This window comes from Chamaea fasciata, unplaced genomic scaffold (assembly GCF_029207755.1).
Source record: "Chamaea fasciata isolate MVZ Bird 193981 ecotype frontalis unplaced genomic scaffold, bChaFas1.0.hap1 SCAF_9, whole genome shotgun sequence".
NCBI classification, from domain to species: domain Eukaryota; kingdom Metazoa; phylum Chordata; class Aves; order Passeriformes; family Sylviidae; genus Chamaea; species Chamaea fasciata.
The window spans coordinates 19543727-19563125 of record NW_027094094.1 but is presented as its reverse complement, the minus strand read 5'-3'; the positions used below and the strand labels follow the sequence as shown (position 1 = coordinate 19563125).

At 47.0% G+C, this 19399-nt stretch overlaps 1 protein-coding gene across 1 annotated transcript; it reads left to right on the top strand.

Annotated features, from left to right (window-relative positions):
- Positions 1 to 367: 367 nt before the first annotated feature.
- Positions 368 to 12532, top strand: LOC136293694 (2-hydroxyacylsphingosine 1-beta-galactosyltransferase-like). Its single transcript, XM_066190626.1, has 6 exons — positions 368 to 437; positions 6806 to 7653; positions 10460 to 10599; positions 10772 to 10848; positions 11227 to 11446; positions 12049 to 12532. Exons 2-6 carry the CDS (start codon positions 6808 to 6810, stop codon positions 12362 to 12364), a joined length of 1599 nt encoding a protein of 532 aa, XP_066046723.1. The 5' UTR covers positions 368 to 437; positions 6806 to 6807; the 3' UTR covers positions 12365 to 12532.
- Positions 12533 to 19399: the final 6867 nt, after the last annotated feature.

Below are 19399 nucleotides of genomic sequence, written 5' to 3'. Positions count from 1 at the left end.
CTGTCCTGACTATCGTGTTCCTATTGCCCTCCTCTCAGGGGGTTCTGGCCCTGGGGCTGTCCGGGCAGCGGTCACTGGAGGGATGCCGTGATGGCGATCAGACGCACTGGCCGGGCCGGGGGCACAAGCTGCAGCTGACGGGCGCTGCCCCGCTGCCTGTTGACCTGCCGGGGCAGCAGGCGCGGCTCTCGGTGCCCACCCCGTCCCCCTCTCGCCCCGCCTTCGTGCCACAGCCCCGGGCTCGACTCGGCTCTGCCCGGGGTGCGGCCCGTGGGCAGGGGCTGCGCCACCCGGCCCCACCTGCGCCTGCCGGCTTGAAAGGGGAAGGCGGGCGGGTGGCGGCCGCATCCCTCGCTTCCTCCCTCTCTCTCTTCCCTCCCACTTCCCGCACCGCCGCGCCTCTCACTCGGGCCGCGCTCGGCCGGGACTCGCTGCAGGTGGGTGCCGGCACCGCGGCGGAGCGGCGGGGGCGGGCGGCCCGGGAGGAGCCGGCTCGGCAGCAGCTGCGGCCGGCGCTTCTCGGCCCGTCCCACCGGGGACGCTTCTCGGCTCCGCAGCGGCGGTGCTGTCCCGCTGCCGTGTTCTGCCCGGCTGCCGTGCAAGAAGGGTCCTTTCGCCCTGCGGCGTGGCGGCGTCGGTGGGATGCGCGGGCGGGGGTCGGGGTGACCGCGGGCGGGGGCTGCCAGCTGCGCTCCAGGTGAGCGCCGTAGGGCTGGGCTGATAGCACCCGAGCGCTGCCCGGCCGGGGAGACAGGGACTCGGTCTGAATTCCCTGCTGTCAGCCTGGTCCCGGCTCTGCCCGGAAGCGTGTGTGCAGCCTGGCTTGCTCCAGAGAGGCTGCTGTCGGGCGCGAGTTCAGCATCTGCTTCAATGCGCAGGACCAGAGCCTTGGCACACGGACACGCGTTCAGAGCGCTTTTGTGTAACTTGCTTCATCTTCCTTTAGAAGATTACATCTCAGGAGTATCTTCCGTCTCCTGTTCTGCCTCCTCTTCCTATGCAACCCTCTTCAACCCCTGTTTACGGCAGCTCAGCCAAGTCTCATTCCTCTGGCGTGCTCAGAGCCAAGAAGCTCTTTGGTTTGGTTGTGGGTTTCTTTTACATGAGGGCGTCAATTGTTTCATTGAAGATAAGACTCACCCCTAGCTTCTCTACTCCTGTAACTGTCAAATGTGATCAGACTTGTCTGTCAGGACTTTATCAGTCCCCACAGCCTTCTACACAAGATTTCACAACCTTCTGGGGTGTTTAATAACTTTTCTTTAAATGTGGTGCTTCTCTGCAGAAAGAAGCTGAAATAACAATGCAGTAAATGGGAAGACTCTTTTCCTCTCCATTCCTATTGACTGCTTCTCTAAGGTTTGGTGCCCTTGTATCTTCCCCGTTTTCTCTGTAGTCTGAAGAACTTATTTAACTTGAGTGTCACACAAACACAATTTCTTCTGAAGACCAGATAATGCTCTGCCCTGTCATGTGCTCTCACTTTGAGGTCTATGGCTCACATGACTATTTGGAAATGGCCCCAAGCTGTTCTCTTTCATCCAGGGATTACAAATAATGTTCTAACTTGCTTGCACACTGCAGACCTCAGACCACTCACAAGTGGCAGTGTCTCGCATCAGCTGCTTCTGTCTTACAACCATGTTGTAAGCGAGAGGAAAAGGCTGTCTGGAAGCACTTGCTATTGCAGAGCATCCCGGTGTCACAAATCATCTCTGTTCCTTTCAGAAGACCTGAAGCCTGTGGATATTGAATGGGGGAAATCTCTCTTACTACCTAGACAGATTCAATATATGATGAGAGGCCAGGTGGGGAAGCAGATGTGTGGTGTCTGACACCATCTCCCAGCTCAAGGTCTTGAATATGTGTGTAGTTTCAAATACTGAGACAAGCTGAGATCCAGATCTTTATTTCTTTTCTCAGTTGTTATGGACCAGTATTTCCTTTAGTACCATGGTTCCCTGGCAGTGATCTGTCATCTGGTAACCTCCTGCTAACCTACAGATTCCCACCTCGCCTGTAGAACTTCTTCCATATAACTCTAATGAGACAGAAAAGATGTTGAAGATGATCCAAAGTACCAAAAGTTATGAACTGTTTGGGGACTACATCAATCTTGGCCCAAAACAGATAAGCCAGAGCACTTCTGGTGTTTTGTGGCAGCAGTAGCACCAATGTGGTGAAAAGTATAAATCATTCTGACACTGACCTGCTGTGATTGTTCCCTTTGGTCCTCTGGACATCTTGACTTCCTTCATTCTGTGTGCTTGTAGTGGGCTGCCATGAATATGTAGAAGGAAAAATGTGAGAAAGGTATTTGTTTTGAGCAGACCATCTGTGCACCATTCAGTATGTGTGCAAACAATATTTTAAAGAACCCTCAGGGTTGTAGACTGCCAGGGAATGCTTATATCTGAAGGATATTTTTTTCTTCATCGTTGTTTTCTATCCTAAAAAACTAATGCTAGTATTGGTGTACTGTGATATTAGTATATTATAGTGCTAATATTAATGTTTTAGTGTTAGTGTAATTTACCTAGGTGACTCTGATTAAGTCAGTCTATGACAAACCAAAACCAGAGTGCAGAAGCCCACCAAGCACTGGGCTGGATATAATTGATGGTTAAACTTCCCTGTTTCAACCTATGCTTTGTTTGCTTTGTACAGTATTGTATCCTCTTGGTTTTTACTAGGGATTCCCCTGGGCAGCCCCTGATTCTAGTGCAACACTCTCCTGCAGTGATAAAGTTGCTCTTGGAGCTGCATACCTGGCTGCTTTCACTGAGTCTTAGCTTCCATAAATTAGCTGCAGCTAGGCTGGCTGTCATCAACGTGATGGTAGCAGATGGCCCTGGTTTTTCTGGATCATACCCAACAGAACAGGCAAACTTCAGTACCATATTCCAGGAAGAGTTTAGAGCATCCAGGTGAAGTTATCTTTTGCTTTTGGTTTTCAATTAATTCTGTTGCTTTATTAACTCCTGTGAAGTTTGCAGCGAAAGCATTTCTTACTGTGGGCAAGAGCTGCATAGAGACTGGGATGCAGGAGGGGAAATAATTCAGTACCATGTATATGGGCTTCCAGGTCCTGGACAGGAACTTAGTAATACAAAAAAGTGAGGGAGAGGGAGAGAGATAAATGGCAGTCCTTTCACTTGAGCCTGTTCATATCCCTTTCTTTGTGGGTTCTTTGCCTAGACTGTTAGCTGTCAGAGGTTTTAGTACTTCAGCCCAATAAAAGGCACCTAAATTAAATTAGAGCTGTAGCTGTTCAGTTATTTCACTTGATTGGTGTAATTTTCCATCAATACCAAAGCCACACCCTGTCAAACATGTTAAACAGGGCAAAATCGTGGGACAAATTTCAGCCCAGTAGGAAGTTTCTCAGGGTCCTTTCACAGGGCTATGCTCTCTGTTCCCTTTCTGCTGCCTCACTTTTCAGCATCAGTGCATTGCTGTGGCTGTGAAAGCAATCTCTCAGCAGCTGAAGGTGGACAGGAGTGCAGGGTAGGGGGGAATGCTGCTGTTTGCAGTGACTATCTCACTTTCCCAGGTCCTGCTCTTACTGAGCTGCCTGCTCTGCCCTGAATGCTGCAGTGGTGAATCTTAAAACATTTGTAGTGTGGGCTTTTCCCACCGTTCCTTTGAGCCCTTACTCTGGCTGCCAGTGTCAATTGTGGTGTTAGGGGCATTACTCTGTGTAAATCACCCAGCTGACATGGCTCTGCCAAGCACTTGTCATGAAAACAGGGAAGGGTCTGTTCTCTCTTGACAAGCCTTCCCGTTGCAGTGGCAGGGTTATTTTTGAAGTATTTATGTGATGTAGCCACTAGGACTTTCAGATCACAAAGGAGATGGTTCTGTCTACTCTGCTCTCAGGCCTAGTGTTGGATCTGTCATTTACTTTTTGTCATTTACTGGATTCTGCACCTCTGACAAGGCACAAGTTGTGAATTCACCTTCCCAGAGAATCACATTCCCATGCCCAGGTGTTTGAAGGTTTCTGTTGAAGACTACCTGCCTGCAGCCTGCAGTAGCTGAGCTCCCATAGCCAGAGAACTGGGCTGAGCCTGTGCTGCACTGGCCATAGCAGCTGCCCAGGCTGGAGGATCCTGCTGCAGGGCTCATGGAGCAGCTTTTTTGTTCAATGTTAGTAAGAGGTAAACCAGTGAGGTGAGCAGGTGAATTTTGAGCCTTCCCTCAACTGGGGCATTTAGCCCTTGTCTAAGTCTGGGATTTCCTTCCCCTTTGCTATCTACCTGAGACTGCAACAATGACTAGTTGCTGGACAAGGGACAGAGAGCCCTTGTGCCCTTTTTGCTGGTAGTTAGCCTTCATTATATCCCAAAAGCACTAAAAATCAGGGATGTGTCTGGTGTATCCAGCACAACTCTAGGGCTGGAGCTATGACCAGGATACCTCTCTGGGCATGGACAGAGCAGAGATTATCTCTGGTGGTATTGAGCTGAAGTAGGAAAAAAGGTCTCTTCCTGCAGCCTGGCATCCTCTCACCTCTTAGCAAGATTTACAGCCTCCCTTGTTACTTGGGCAGGGAGAAGAGGTGCCAGCACCTTTAGAGATTGCTCCTGATTTTGGAAGAGATGAAACCACCAAGAACAGTTTGCAAGTCTCACTGCGTCAGCATCTGCTCCTGAATTGAGGGCTAAGATTGACAGCTTGTCATTCAGATTTTGGTAGTCCCCAGAGGGTCCTGGCTGAGCTGAGGGCCTCAGCAGTGTCTGGCATGTAGGTCCATGGCAGAATACAGTCCTTGCTGAAGATGGGTGATAAATTTTTTCTTTAAACAACTATAGATTTACCTGGACCATTTCTTCATCTTTTACTTGTTGCCCAATTGGAAAACACCCTACCCCACATATAAAACCTCTCTACTCTTCTTGGCAGACTTACATGCATGTATGACCCACTAGGTGCCCCAGGACAAGCCTGTGCTTGCTTCTGTCCTTAACTCCCTGCCACCCCAGAGGAGATCAGGAGTACATGGCTGCCATCCCTCCCTTGCTTCCTGGAAGCAGCATATGCTCCTGGATCTGCTGTGAATGTCATAACCAAATGCTTTACCTTCCCTGGTGTTGAGCAGGATAGGTTCCCTTTGGGCCTCTCAAGTAATCTGAGTACTAGACCAGCTTTGTGGGCTGTAGCTCTGTTGTGACCAACACTGTCACAGGCCAGCCTTTTTTCCTGCTATTAGGGAGGCAGGATGCTGGGCAAATCCTTACTTTCCTTGTAGAGCTTATGGTTTCTTCTCTCCAGCCCATCACTTTTGTCTACATTCTCCTGGAGCTCTTGTTCTGTGGGTTCAACTACCCTCTTGGGATCTGTTAGCTTTTCTCATGTTTCTTATAACTCGTGCAGGCACAGCCACACAGTTGACCCAGGGTGGGAAGGGTGGGAATCCAAGCACTAGTAGGAATTGCCTTTGAAACAGGGGAGGGTCCCAACCACCAGCTGCTCTGTTTCTTTCCCATGTCCTATCCCCTCATGGGACAAGAAAGCAATGGAGGGAGAACAGGGCACTTTTACTCTCTCATGTCTGCACGTTTATGTGCTTAGTTTGGCCAGAGAGAGGCCTGCTGAGGGTAGTCTGAAGATTGTATTTAGCAGAATCTTGTCCATTGCTTTCTTTCCCACCTCTTAACTGATCAAGCACTAGTGGAGGGGCTATTAGAAAATCTTGTACCAAATTCTACTCTACCACATTCCTGCAGCCCCACCAGGGCTTAGTGTGTGGGGGCCATCCAAAATCCACTTCTAGTTCCCATTGTAACTTCTTCCTCTTCCCACTGCTGCTTCCTAGCATGTCTGAACTGGGTTCTCAGAAAACGACTCTGCTTCTGACTATTCCCAAATAATTATCACATAATTCTTCTCCCAAAATAATGCTAGGTGTGGGTGAGGCGCATTTGCTTCCAGTGATGTAGCAACATCCCTTACACAACAGAAATCTTGGGTGTTTCACTAAACTGAAGAGGGGATGACGGTTTTAGGAGTGTGACTAAGGGGCGTCAGTGTGCCACAGGTGTTGCATGTTATCTCTGGGATTGCTTTCTGGGTTTGCCTTCTTCTAGTGGATGAGTATCCTGGCATCTGCTTTCCCTTCCCAGCCCTTTTCCCAGAGCTTCCTGTGACTCATCCATACTGGAGCAGCTCTGTCCAGACTGTTCCTGTGCTCTCTGGGATTGTGGTTCCTCTCAGTGGGTCCTGCTGTGACCTGGACTTGCTCCTGCCCCATTTGTGCTGAGCAAGGTGCCTTGCCAGCCATGTGAAGGCCAAAGCCACAGCACACGTCTTGGCATTTCCACCAAGCTCTGCAGGCCTCCCTGTGAGCTTGCACAGACATCAAGGGCTTAGAGAGAACCAGCTGTTCTGGCTGGACAGAAATAAAAATAAAATCCAGCTGAGCTGGTTCTGTAGCGGTAAACAGGGACTGAGCAGCAAGTGTCCCTGCTGGTGCTGTGACCCAGCATAGTCCCTTCAGCCACTCAGTAACTCTCTGTGAGTCAGGCTGCTAGTTTTTGAGCCTTAGGAGCACAGAGAAGAGGTTTTCTGGAAAACTCCCCTGATATCTGACTTTGGTTGTTGGGGTATTTTTATGGGTTTGTTTCTGGTTTGGTTTTTTTTCGGGTAAGGCAGAGTGGATGGGGATGGATGTTTCCCAGTGAAGAACTCCAGACTGCTCTCCTTTCCCAGCTCATGAGTCCTGGCTTGCAGCTACAATCACAACTGTTAGTTGCCGAGTGCATGGCAGAGATACTACATTAATGGCATGTTTGTCTCCTTGCAGTGATGAAGATGATGAAGGTGCTACCATGCCCTGCTGCTCTTCTTCTCCTAGTGACTGCATTCACTGTGGAGCCATCTCACTGTGCCAAGGTGCTGATCATGCCCACCATAGTCTTTGACAGCCACTTGCGAGTCTTCATGCGGGTGGCAGAGGCACTGACTGACCGGGGCCATGACCCTGTGCTGCTCCTTCATGAAGGTCGGGACATGGAGGCCTCCCTGCCTGGCTTCCGTGTGCAGAGGTACTGGGGTACCTTCAGCACAGAGAGCGCAGATGCCTGGGTGCAGGAGAAGATAAGGCGTGTCTTTCAAGGGAAGATGACCTCTCTGGAGGTGTTCTCGTTTTTGGAGAAGTACCTGGAAAACTGTGACCTAGTACTGGGAAATTCTACCCTTCTGCAGAAACTCCAGTGGGAGCACTTTGACCTGCTTTTGGTGGACCCCAATGAGATGTGCGGATTTATCCTGGCCCACATCCTAAACGTCAAATATGCTGTGATTTCCACTGGTTTCTGGTTCCCAGCAGAGATTGGTGCCACCTCCCCCATTGCCTATGTCCCTGAATTCAACTCCCTGATGACAGACAGGATGGGCTTTTTTGGTAGGACTTGGAATCTCCTGGTCTACATAATCACTCGTGTGGCTACAAAACTGGTCATCTTGCCCAAGTTTGAACGTCTCATGGAGAAGCATAGGGTGGAGCCCAAGACATCCATGTTGGACCTTGTTCATGGAACTAGTCTTTTCTTCCTCTGTAATGATGTGGTGTTGGACTTTCCCCGTCCAACACTCCCCCATGTCATTTTCACAGGGGGGATTCTCGCTGAGCCTGCAAAGCCCCTTCCTGTGGTAAGTGCAAGCAAGCTTTGATCTATGATTGCACATCAACTGGGGAAGCTACTTAGTACAGATCTTCTTTGGAAGAACCTTGTAAAAGTTCTGAAGCCCCAAGTGTCTGGAAAGCTGCTGTGTTTTGATGCTTGTGGGTGCATCGGCGAGACAGAGAACACTGAAGACTGTTGGGCTGCAGGGAGGATGTAGAATTAAGTGGTCCACTCTGAAGTGGAATCTGGCCTCACTGTCCATGTAAAATGGTGTGTGGAATTCCTAAGGTGGAAGTGTGTTGCCCTTGGCACTTGATAATGAATACTTTGTTTGCTCCTATGCTAAAGTGGAAATCGGAAGAACAATTAATCTTCCTTGTTTCATCACTGATATGTTAACCCAGAATTTCCTCCTTCACCCTATTTCTCACAGAGCATTTCTGTCCTTGAGCTTGTAGTCTTAAGAAACCACAGGGGAGAGCTATTCTTATTCCTTCATTAAATTCAGTGCAGAATCCCAAAATGGAGAAAACTGAAGGGTAGAATCCCCTTTTTCTCAAGGTTCAGTCCTGAAAACTCCTCTCAAGGCTTTCTCCAACCTATGCTTCACTAATCCCAGGAAAAATTCAGAGGGACAAGCTCCTAAAGCCTCTGGCTGAAGACAGTATTGGAACAGAGTAGGACTTGTCTTACCACTTTTACAAACATTGAGGGGAAATAAGCCTGGATAGTAAAACTTGGGCAGTCAAGGTGTCCTGGTGTCCTAAGGGTCTAAAATGGAAATAAGATTTTAACTTTCAAATTATTAGAGGCCTGTCGAGATCCCTGATGGCAACTTTAACTGATGCTGTAGATGCCAATATTTTTCAGTTAAAAACTGAGATCAGGGGCCTTAAGAAGCAGCTCTCCAGATGTGTCTGACTGCACATGAGCCTTGCCCACGTGGCTGCAGGTAATGAAACGCACGTAAGGTGCTCCGAAAGCTGTGTCAGAGGGTGGCTGCCTCACAGAACTCTTGCAAAACTCTGGCTTGGTCCAACCTGGCCACGTACACACCTGCCTTATAAAGAAGGGAGTTGTTTGCTAGGGCATTACTCATGTGCTTCACAGCTTCCAGAACAGATCCCAGGGCACCTAAGGAAAGAATGATGGAGATAAGCCCAGAGCCCTGCAGTAGGTGGTGGCTGTCATGCTAGCAGGTAGGCACATCTGTGTCCACACGATGGGATGCCAGCAGAAGAGAGGGCCTCTGTAGGTGCACCTTAAAGAATGTCCCATTTGAAATGTAATTGTTTATTTCTTCCTATTTGAATCACTATGATTTTGTTTGCTTCTAATTAGGACTTGGTTAAATATAGATATGTATTTGAGAGAAAGTGAGAACGTTTGGTGGTCAACCATGCTTCCCTGGCAACTTCAATGCTGTTTCTGAAGGTTAAATGTTATGGCCCAAATGTAATGGATAACACAGTCATCTGGTTTAGGAGTCATTGTACTTTTATTTAGAAAAGGAAAACCAGCACTTTCTCTTCTCTAGCAGTTGCAGTGGTCGTACTGCTCAAAGGATGTGAAACTCAAAAGAATGGAAAAAGCAAAATATCTCTGTTGTAAACTTTTTGATTCTTGGATTGTTTTAGGGCACTCTAAGCATTTCTGAAAAGACAGATTTGTGTCTCTGAAGCATACAACAAAGGAGAAATATCCCTGGAGAGTAACACTAAGATGTGCTTTGTAACTCTTTTGTGCTCTGATCCCCTAGCTTTTAGACTACAGTTAATACTCTGAATTAATCACTTTAGTTTTCTATTTTAATAACAGATTTTTTTTAAAAAAAATCTTTTTTTATTTAATTTTTTAAATTCATTCTGATTTTTTTTTTAATTCTCCTACATGTTTGTTTTAGGAAGTAGCTATTTTCAAAGACAGATTTTTATTGAACTTCCCTAAAATGCTCCTGACTGGGATACACAAGAAATTTGAAGCAGGACAGAATTCATAATGAGAAATAGACTCAGCCCAGCCTGGCATTAGAAGAAATAGTCCTTGTTTGCTTCACAGCAGCTGTGGTTGCTGATTTCTTCTCCCTACTACCTTCTGGCTTTGGTTAAGAAAAGTACAGACTCTCTTCAGATACACCAAACAGATGCCACTGTTTCTGTGGCATTACAGGTAGCCTCTAAATGAAGGACAAAGAACTGTGGGTTTTACTGTATCGGTAGCTACCTCTCTGTCCAGTGATCAAAAACTAAATCTGCTGTCTGCAAGAAGCTATCAAGGATGGGTAGAACTCTCCTGTCAAGATGACAAGACTTTCTGCCCCTTCCAGGAGCCTTTGACATTGGAGAGTTTGTAGGAACTCTCCAGGAAGTTGTTCCTGACTGTGTGATGTTTTGTCTCTTGTATCAGCCTACATCTAGAGACCCTGACAGGCCTCCTCTCTTAGTGGTAATGGGAAAATAGCCTTCCTCTTTTTACTCCAAATTCTTTCTCTGCCCTGGTTGTTCCTCTATGGCCCCTCTGTTTCCAGAACCTTTCTTGTCAAAGAGTAATTGTGTTACCTGCAGTGCAGGAGATAATGCTATGAAATGCGGGTTTTGTACATCTCCCTGCAACTACCAAGACCACCAAGTGCTCAAGTAATTTTTCCCTGGCTGGGTGCAAAAATCACAGCGGTTTTAGAGTTCATTGCGTGGTGAAAACCATGTAGCTTTGTGCTCCAGGTGGATTTGGCTTCATCTTCTCTGTGGCCAGCTTTCTACTGACAGAGGCAAGAGTGGGAAGGGCCCTTCTGCAACAATACTTCAAGGCATCTGTGTGTGTTTTGCCCACAGGGTCTGCGTCTCTGGGTGGAAGCAGCAGAGGCGGGTGTCGTTGTTGTCTCCTTTGGCATCGGGATCCGAGCTCTTCCAAGGGATTTGGTGGAGAAGATGGCTGGTGCATTTGCTCGCCTCCCGCAAAGGGTGGTGTGGAGGTGAAAAGGGAATGGGACTCATTTCCACTTGAGTTGGACGAAAAACAATGTTGAGGGCTGATTAATTTCATATCAGAGAATCTGCTTTCTGTCTCTTGATCTGGTTGAATTTATTATTGTTCTCTGTGTGTTTCTCTTTTCCTTTTTTCCCTTCCTCTCTCTCCTCCCACAGATATTTTGGTCAGAAGCCAAGAAACCTGGGTGAGAACACGCTGATGATGGGGTGGCTGCCCCAGAATGACCTGCTAGGTAAGGCTGGGTTCTGTGTATGTGTGTGCCACTAGCAACATCCTGGATTTTAGCCCAAACCACAGCAAAGGCACATAAGGATAGCAGTACCTGTGTGGATCTAAGTCTGTAGCTTCTTATGTGTCTGAACTGTACAAAACACGATCCTCACCTAACACCTGCTTGAAGCTGCTTGGCTCCTATCTCCCTTCTCCTCCAGGCTCTACTCAGCAATTTTGGGCTGCCAAAAGCCAGATGTATTCCCAAAGGGTAGCATCCTCTCTGCTCAGCATGCCTGTTTTTCCCTAGACATACATCCACATCGTGTGTTGAGGAACCCCCTGGTAGCCCTATTGCAACATGGAAGGCATTGACTTGCTACTATTTTTTTACTTGCAGGCCACCCCAACGTGAAAGCTTTTGTCAGCCACTGTGGGATGAATGGTATATTTGAGGCAATTTATCACGGTGTGCCAGTGGTGGGATTTCCTTTCTATGGGGACCAGTTTGACATCATGACCAGAGTGCAGGCGAAGGGCATGGGTATCCTCATGGACTGGAGCAGAGTAAAAGAAGAGGAGCTTTACCAGGCTGTCATCACAGTCATCTCTGACCCCAGGTGAGGCATCTGGAAGCATCAAGCTCTTCCTTGGTGCAAACAGAGTGTAGGGACCAGTTTGTCAAAAAGTGACCTTCTGTCACTTATATACTCTGCTTTTTCCTAGAACTGAATCAGGAACAGAAAAGTGGCACAGGGCTCCTGTTTTCTAATGGGACATGTGCAACTGCTGGTTTTTTAAATGTTCTCTGAGCACTTGATTTTTAAAATATTTTGTATTTTTAACCTATTAAGAGGTGTTGCAGTTTGGTACCTGCAAGGGTTTGGCCACTCATCAAGTGTGCAACTTTAGCTTCATGCTGGGTGAGGTCTTAGAGTGCAAACTCCCCTCAGAAAGTACCATACACATGAACTCGTTGAACAGGTAACTTGCAAGCCAAACTCTCAGTGTTGTTTACAAAACACAAAGTAAAATACACTCTGGCTTGTGCCTTCATGGCTGGCAAGTGCCATCAGAGTGCCTTTCAGAAGAAGAATGGAAGAAATTCCCCCCTCTCTCAAGGTATTATTTGGGACTTGAAAGCATTACTGGATGTCTCAGGCCAATTCTCAGGTATGAAGTTTCTGTCAAAAGGTAAATATTTAGTGATCTTCCCTTGCAGCTACAGAAAAGCAGCCCAGCACATCTCAGCTCTGCATCTGGACAGACCAATGCACGCTCTCAACAGGACAGTGTATTGGCTGGAGTACATCCTTCGTCACGATGGGGCACCCTACCTTCGCCCGGCTGTCTACGACCTCTCCCTCTATGAGTACTTCTGCCTGGACATATTGGCTCTTCTCTTGCTGTGTCTGGCTGGTACTGGATTTGTTCTCTACAAATCCATGGTGTGGTGCAGAAGGAAGGGGGCCAGCCCTGTGTATCAGAATGGCAATTGCATGAAAGGCCACTTCACAGATGAGAAAAAACTGCAGTAGTGGCGAGTGTGTTCCAGGGCATATCCCATCACTGTGAAATGAACTGCTGCTGTGCCAAGAAATGTGTGGCATGCAGGCATGGAGAAAGGTGGAAGATCCGCAGGTCTGGATGAGAAGAGAGTGGGGAGGGAGGAGTATTGCAAAGGCCTGTGTCTACACCTCTGTGTACAGCACCTGTGGGCGGGGGGGGGTGGGGGGGGTGAATTCCGGCGTGGGTGGGAGCACTTGGCCAGGATGCTGGGAATGGGGCATAGGTAGGTAGACTTCCAGAGAGGAGTGCAAGTTGTTCCCTTTGTATTGCACATTGGTTTAGATGCTGGTGTTGCTCTTCTGGCTTTTTGGATCATGGAGGGTCTGGAGGTAGGAACAGCATTTCATGTGCAGCAGGCACCATGTCTCCTCTACCTTGTTACTAAGAGCCCCAGGAGTCAGGATACCTTTATGTGCAGATGAGAACCTGAAGCAGAGCTGTGGACAAGGAAGGGCACTGAAAGTATCATCCACAAGAGAGAAAAATTGGTCTATTTTAAGTTCTCTGGATAAATATTGTTCTTCCTGCTTCAGTCAACACTCTACAATCCTGTTTGTGTTTGAGCTAAATTATTATTTTTTAAAATAAACTTATATTCTTTCTCCTGTGTGGCAGTTCTCTGGTCTTGGTTTAATGTGAACCTGTGATTCTTGTAACAGGAAATTGTTCAATCAAGATTAAAGTGCTTTTTCCTTCTTATTACTGCTTCTATGGTCTCCACCTACCTTCATTAGCAATTTTTTGGCCTTTCTGCATGCTTTCGTGCAGTGCCTTCCCTCTGCCTTCATGTGACTCACACCCATGCCCATAGCATCTCCAAACCTGTGATGAGAGGAAAATCTGGAACAGATGCAAGTGCCAGGACCACAGGAGCAGCAGCCAATAGCTCAGAGAGCTGGTCATAGGCAATAAGCCATACACCACATTTACAGAAGCAGCAAGCTCTGCTCATTTTAATGTGAATAGACAATACTGTTGCCCCACTTGGGCCATGGTATGCAGTGATATCCAATGTATTTTTACTCACCCTGGACTCTAAGGCAGACCTAAGTGGGGTGCAGTTGCACAACCTGCCCACAGAGCTGTCCGATGGTCCTACTGCCAGTGCCCCAAACTGAGGATCAAGGGCTCTGCTCCATGCTCCCACTGGGGCCACTGCAGTGCTGGCAGGAGTTGGAGAGTAACTTCACTGCCACAGCTGCCCTCGCTGGTGGTTTCTAGGCTTTGCTCTTGCTTGCTTTTCCATGTGGGTTTATTCCCAGATGGAAGATGTGTTTCTACTGCAACCTGTGAAATAATAGTTTGGCTGGGCTCCTGGGCTGCTCTAAGTTGAGACAGTGCCTGGCTCTGATTTGGGGGCTCTTATGAGGCCAGGCAGCACTGTCTTCCCTCCCCAGTCCTTAGCTTGCAGAGGAGCTAAAGTGAAGGTGACTTTGGATGACCCATCAACCTTGCTCTGTAGCAGCATTTTGTGGCTTTATGCCCTCTGAGCTGCGGATGGACCCTAATAGTCCCTAATGACAGGAAGAGTGAGATCAGACCAAGGTGCTAATAGATATTAGGGGGAAAATACGCATTGTAGATAAGTAATAGGAACACTGTCTGCCCAGCAGCTTTCTGTCTGCAAGTTGAAATTAGGAGGTTGATGGGATTTGGTTGTGGTTTTTTTTTTGTTTTGGTTTGGTTTTTTTGTTGTTGTTTTGTTTTGGTTTTTTTTGATAGAAAATATATTGCCACAAATTTTCAGCGTTCCTGACTATTTCCAGTTGCACTATAATGACCTTGTTGTCATCTCCTAGCAGATGAGTTTGGACAAGGGGGTGGAGGTGGGGCATTTTGTCATCTCTGAGGTGGAAGCAAGAGATCATTACTCCTGCCTACGTGAGAGTTTTGATGTTCAGATTAGGCTGAATATAGCAAGAGAGTGGGCAAGCTTGTGGCTTGGTGACAATAGTGGATTGTTTTGAACCTGAAGAAAAAAGAGGGAGAGGACAAACACACCATGTTTGCAAACTGGTGCACCAACAGAAGCACCACAGCCTGATGAGGACAGAGACCTCATTGCTTTGTTTGCTAGCAAAAGAGCAGACGGAAATATTTGTGACCCAAGAGCCTGTGTGGGCTAAAAAAAATGTGACACTATTTTCCTATGCTTCCTCCTTGCTATTCACAATTTCAGAAAGAAGTTCAAGCAAGAAACACATGCAGCATTAGCATGTTGTTCCTATCAGATATGCTTTTAACTTCTTGAACTTCTCATGGCTGCTTTCATTCCCAAAGGTATTGCAGAATTAGGAGGCATGCCTATCCAGGGAGTCAAGATATATGTAGTCTATTAAAAAATGATTCCGCAATTTAGTGACAACTATTTCAAATGGAGTAAAGCACTAACCTGGCCAAGGACCCTGTGAGTAAGAAGTGGACATTCAAAAAGCACCCCTGAAGTAAAGAGTCTTCCCTAGGAAAAGCCATGTACTGCCTTATAAACTGTAAGGAGCCATTCTGTAAGTTATAAGGTGATTTTATAGAAGTATTTGAATATACTCATTTAAGATGAAGGCTCCTCTAGCTTTTCCAGCTTTATTTCTGTCCTCCGTAGATCTTTTCCTAATAAACACATAGCTTTCTCTCTTTACTTTTCTCCTTGTTATCCTTTCAGTATTGAATACAGAAGAAAAGTATAACAAGGCGTTAAGCTAGTTATTAAGTTAAATTAGGAATAATGAGTAGCCTGTCACACACTTTAAAGCCATGGTGGGGGAAGGGATGTAGGTGAGCTTTATCCTTCATGCAGCTCTGCCTTCAGCTTGGTGCCTGATCTCTGGGCACGGTGCCTGCAGTTACTAAATGTCCTCCCTGTCATAGGTACTGAGGGAGGCACGCAGGGCTGTGGTGTAACTTGGGAAATTAAAAAATTAAAACTGGGGTTTATGAGGCACCAAGCAGGGAGCAAGCTCTTCTTTTGCCTTTTCCTTTTCCCCTCAAGGAAAAGTAGGATATGAGTCAGTACTTTTCAGAAGACTGAAGAAGCCTCACCCAAGAGCTGCGACTCCAGCTGAGCTGTGCACAGGGCAAAGCTGCCTTCTGTCCCTCTGTCTTGCTCCTGGCAGGGGGATCATGAGCAGGATCCAGCAACACCCGCAGGATGCAGCAATACCTCCAGTCTCGCTGCTGTGTGCGGATCTCCCTGAAAGGGCTCCGAGTGCGGCGGGGAGGTGTTCGGGGCACGCTTGAGCCAGCTTTTCAGGTTCACCCGGCCCCACAGCTCCTCACAAAAGTTCTCTGCATGAGGTACGGCAGCCTTGTGATTGGGAGCCGTCCTGGCTTGGAAACACCCTGGGTTTGCAAATGAATGTTTTCCAATGGAGGGCTGTGCAGCTCTGCCCAAACCCTGGGCTGGGGGCAGCTCCTCTGCTGGGAGCAGCTCCTTGTGGGGAACTGGGGAAGGAAGGGGTGAAGCCACACGCTCTCATGGCTCCTGTTATGACCCCTCTCCTTAGCTGGAGCACACAGCGGGGCCTGGCACTGCCTCGGAGGCTGCTCCCCTGAAGGACTTTGCAACCAGCTCATAAACTCACTGCTGCTCCAGCCCCAGCGTTGGCTTTGGAAGGGTCCCCGCACACCCCTGGCAGCATCTCCATGCGAGAAACTGGCTGCGGGCTGCCGAATGGCCACATCAACTCCCTATCTGGTTTTTCCGGCCTAGCAAGGTGGCAGCACCCAACCGTGTCAACAGAATTCGGCTAATAAAGAGGAGCCGTCTCCCTCTGCAGGTGAGTGTGAAATCGCTCCATCTGACAGAGGAAAGCCCAGAGACGATCATTTTTACTTACCCACCGTTTAATGACAGCAAGCAAAGCGCTTCCGTGACAGGAACCCCTTCCCTTTGCCCGTGCATGGCTCAGCCCCAGGCTCATCTCTGCCTGTGGCCACCGGCACCTCTCTGATGCTCTTGAGAGTGTGGAAAATGCTTTTCTCTGATGCTTACAGGTTACAAGTATTTCCCACAGAGGAAGGCAACGAGCCAAGCTCTGCGAGTCCCCAGTCCCCAGCAGTGGCCTTTTGCCATTGAGAGCACCGTTGGAGCAGGCTGGGCCCTCTGTCCCCATCAGGGCCTCCTTAGGGCTGTGTCATGGCAAATGGAACTGCGCAGCAAGTCCTGAAGGCAGTGCAATGGAAAGCAGCTTTCTCCCAGGCACTCGGGCAAGGCATAATCTCAAAAACCGGAAATGCCCGTGGTCCCTCCCAAGCTGTGCTTTTGGAAGGGCTTCCCAAATCCTTGCCAATACCAAGGAGAGATTACACACCAGCCAAGACGTGGGCACTATACCTTTCAGGACAGTTGAGGGCAGCCAATCACTCCAAATAACTGACAGATGTCTCAGGTACAGAAAGCTCCTCCCTTCTCTCTCAACCTCTTCCTTCTTTTTCAGGGACTGCTGCTAAGATGCTTCTCCCTCTCCACCTGGGCTCATTTACCCCCATCAGGACCACTGTACCTACTGCTATAAAAGACTCTGGGTGGGATGCAGCTGGGACCTATTATTTTTCAGGTTCTTACATCTGCTCTCTGGGGTGTCCATAGTAGGAATGGCTGTGCAGCAACGTTTTTAAGGAAAACTTTTGACTTACTATTTAAGTGTGCTAGTGCTACAGTAGTGATGTTGTTGACTAACCTTATCCTGTTTCCTTTGAATTCAGTTATAAGAGTTCCTATAAGGTAAGTTCTTCCAAGATCAAACCATGTGCTGATGTAAAACTCAGCTATTTTAGTAAAGAGTTTTGCAGAGTTGAGTTTTCTTCTGATATTGGCAATCCTGGAAAACCAAAGGGATCCTGCTTGATTGTGAAGAGATAAGCGTGGTTATAGTGATATGCATCATCTGTAGTTCAAAGGAAGTTGATTTTGAGAAATCCAAGGTAACAAGGAAGGTTGGAGGAGTTATTGAAAACAGAATGGTAAGCTTCACAAGGGCAACAGTAGCCCCACATAACTAATGTTTGCTTTTAGAAAAGTACGTCAATAAACAGAGAAATAATATCAAAAGCATTCTTGAAAGCAACACAGATCAGCCCGTGTATCTTGCTGGGGAAAAAACAAGAAAAAGAAACAACATACATTCTGCAAATGGTAAACCCTGTGTTATAATGCCAATAGAGTTCAACAGATGCTCTGGATGGAGTTGAACTTCAGTGCCCTTCCTGCAAATCTTTGGGTAAGGTCATCTATCAGTTCAGGCAGTGGTAATGCTGGATTTTGGGCTCTAGGCAGGGTAATATTAAAGGCTATGCTCTGAATCCACCAGAGATCTACAGGGACTGCTATTAAGAACAGTTTTTTAAAAGCTAGACTAATTGGGAAGGAGGGTTGAATGGTTAATTTTCATTAAAACTAAACAGGTAAGAAGCTGAGTACCTTGGCAAGAATAAAAGACAAAACTGGTAAAAGCTGATGTTAAAAACCCTGCCTGTAGTTTGGGTTACAAAGTGGGGAGGAGCTGAAGAAACAAGCACAGACCTTTTGGGCAGCCTGGAGACTGCTTTCACAGTTGGGTGTTTGGATTACATCCCCTCCACCTTTTGTCAGGACTGCCCAGTAGCAAAAGGAGTGAGCACCTATACTGTAAGAAGAGGTTGGGTCTGATCAGGGAAGTTGCATTACCGTAAGTTTTGTTACAAATAGGTTGAAAAAACCCAAATTCCGAACAAAGGCTTGAAGACCAACATAAACATTTGCAAAGTCTGGCTGTGAATGATGCTGGGGCAATTTTGCTTAGCAAAAATTGCAAAGCAGAAGGTGCTTTGTATTTTGGAGAATGCAGGGCGGAGAACTCTTACACAGCATGACAAGTGTAGGCAACAGCTCACATTGGCAATTTTGTCAACGCAATAATGTTATTGTGCTGTGGTTTGTTTTACTCTTATTTAAGGCATAGAACCAGCTCTGGTTGAGAAACACTGAATGTTTGTACAAAGTCACTCTCTAATGGACAATTTCAAAAACACAAATAGGTATGTGCATGAATGCCTATAGGTGTTCTTAAACTCAGCCTGAGCTTTGAGATTTCTGTGATAAAGGCATAGATGATTGGGTTGTTCAAAGGACAGCCTTGATCTTAATCAGAAGTCCTTCAATGGGATTTTTGTACATGTGTTGGTTCAAGAACTTGTTAGTTAATTTAATCTCTGCCTCTAAATTTTCAACTGTGAAAACAGACACTGATGAATTAAATTAGCAGATTCTATGTTAATCTCAGGTTTTCTGGATTCTGTATGTGTATCCAACTATTGTTTTCTGAACAAAGTGTGAAGACATAGCAACTCCAGGCAAAAGCCCAGCTGCCCACTCAATGTATTTGTTTTAGTCAATGTTTCCAAACACCAGTGGGCCTCTTAAAGGCTTTAGAGAACAAAAGGGTTTTTAAATTATAGGGTATCGACAAAAGAGCTCCTTAGAGGTGATTTGCAACATGGATGTTTTACATCAGATTTGCAACCCTTAGCTTAGAGTTGATAGCATTCTCGTGAAGGGTCATTGCAGATTTTGACATTTTTGGGTTAATAGCTCCTGATGTCATCACCATTTTGTTTAACCCTTAGGATTTTTAACTCCTAGTCCCTTTGTTATTTTTTATTCAAAGATCTTTCAAAGTGGTAAGAGCAACTAGGTCAGAGAGCAAGAAATAACTTGGCCACTAGTAAGGACTCCTAGTGGTCCCTTCTGAGAGGTCTCATATTCCCATTCAGTGCATCTGCTTTGGGTTTTTTTCATGCTTGGAAAACACTGTCTTGCATGGCAGAGGGAAGGCAGATACATACTTTTAAAGATGCCTTATGGGGAACACACTGGATGTATGTGTACATGAAGGGACAATACTTGGTGTTGCTCTATGCAAAATTGTTCTCAAATGCCCAAATTTCTTGGTCATCACACACATCCTTAAGAAGGATCATTCCCAAACCCTCTACAGTGAAGGTCTGATACAGATACAAGGGCTGCCGAT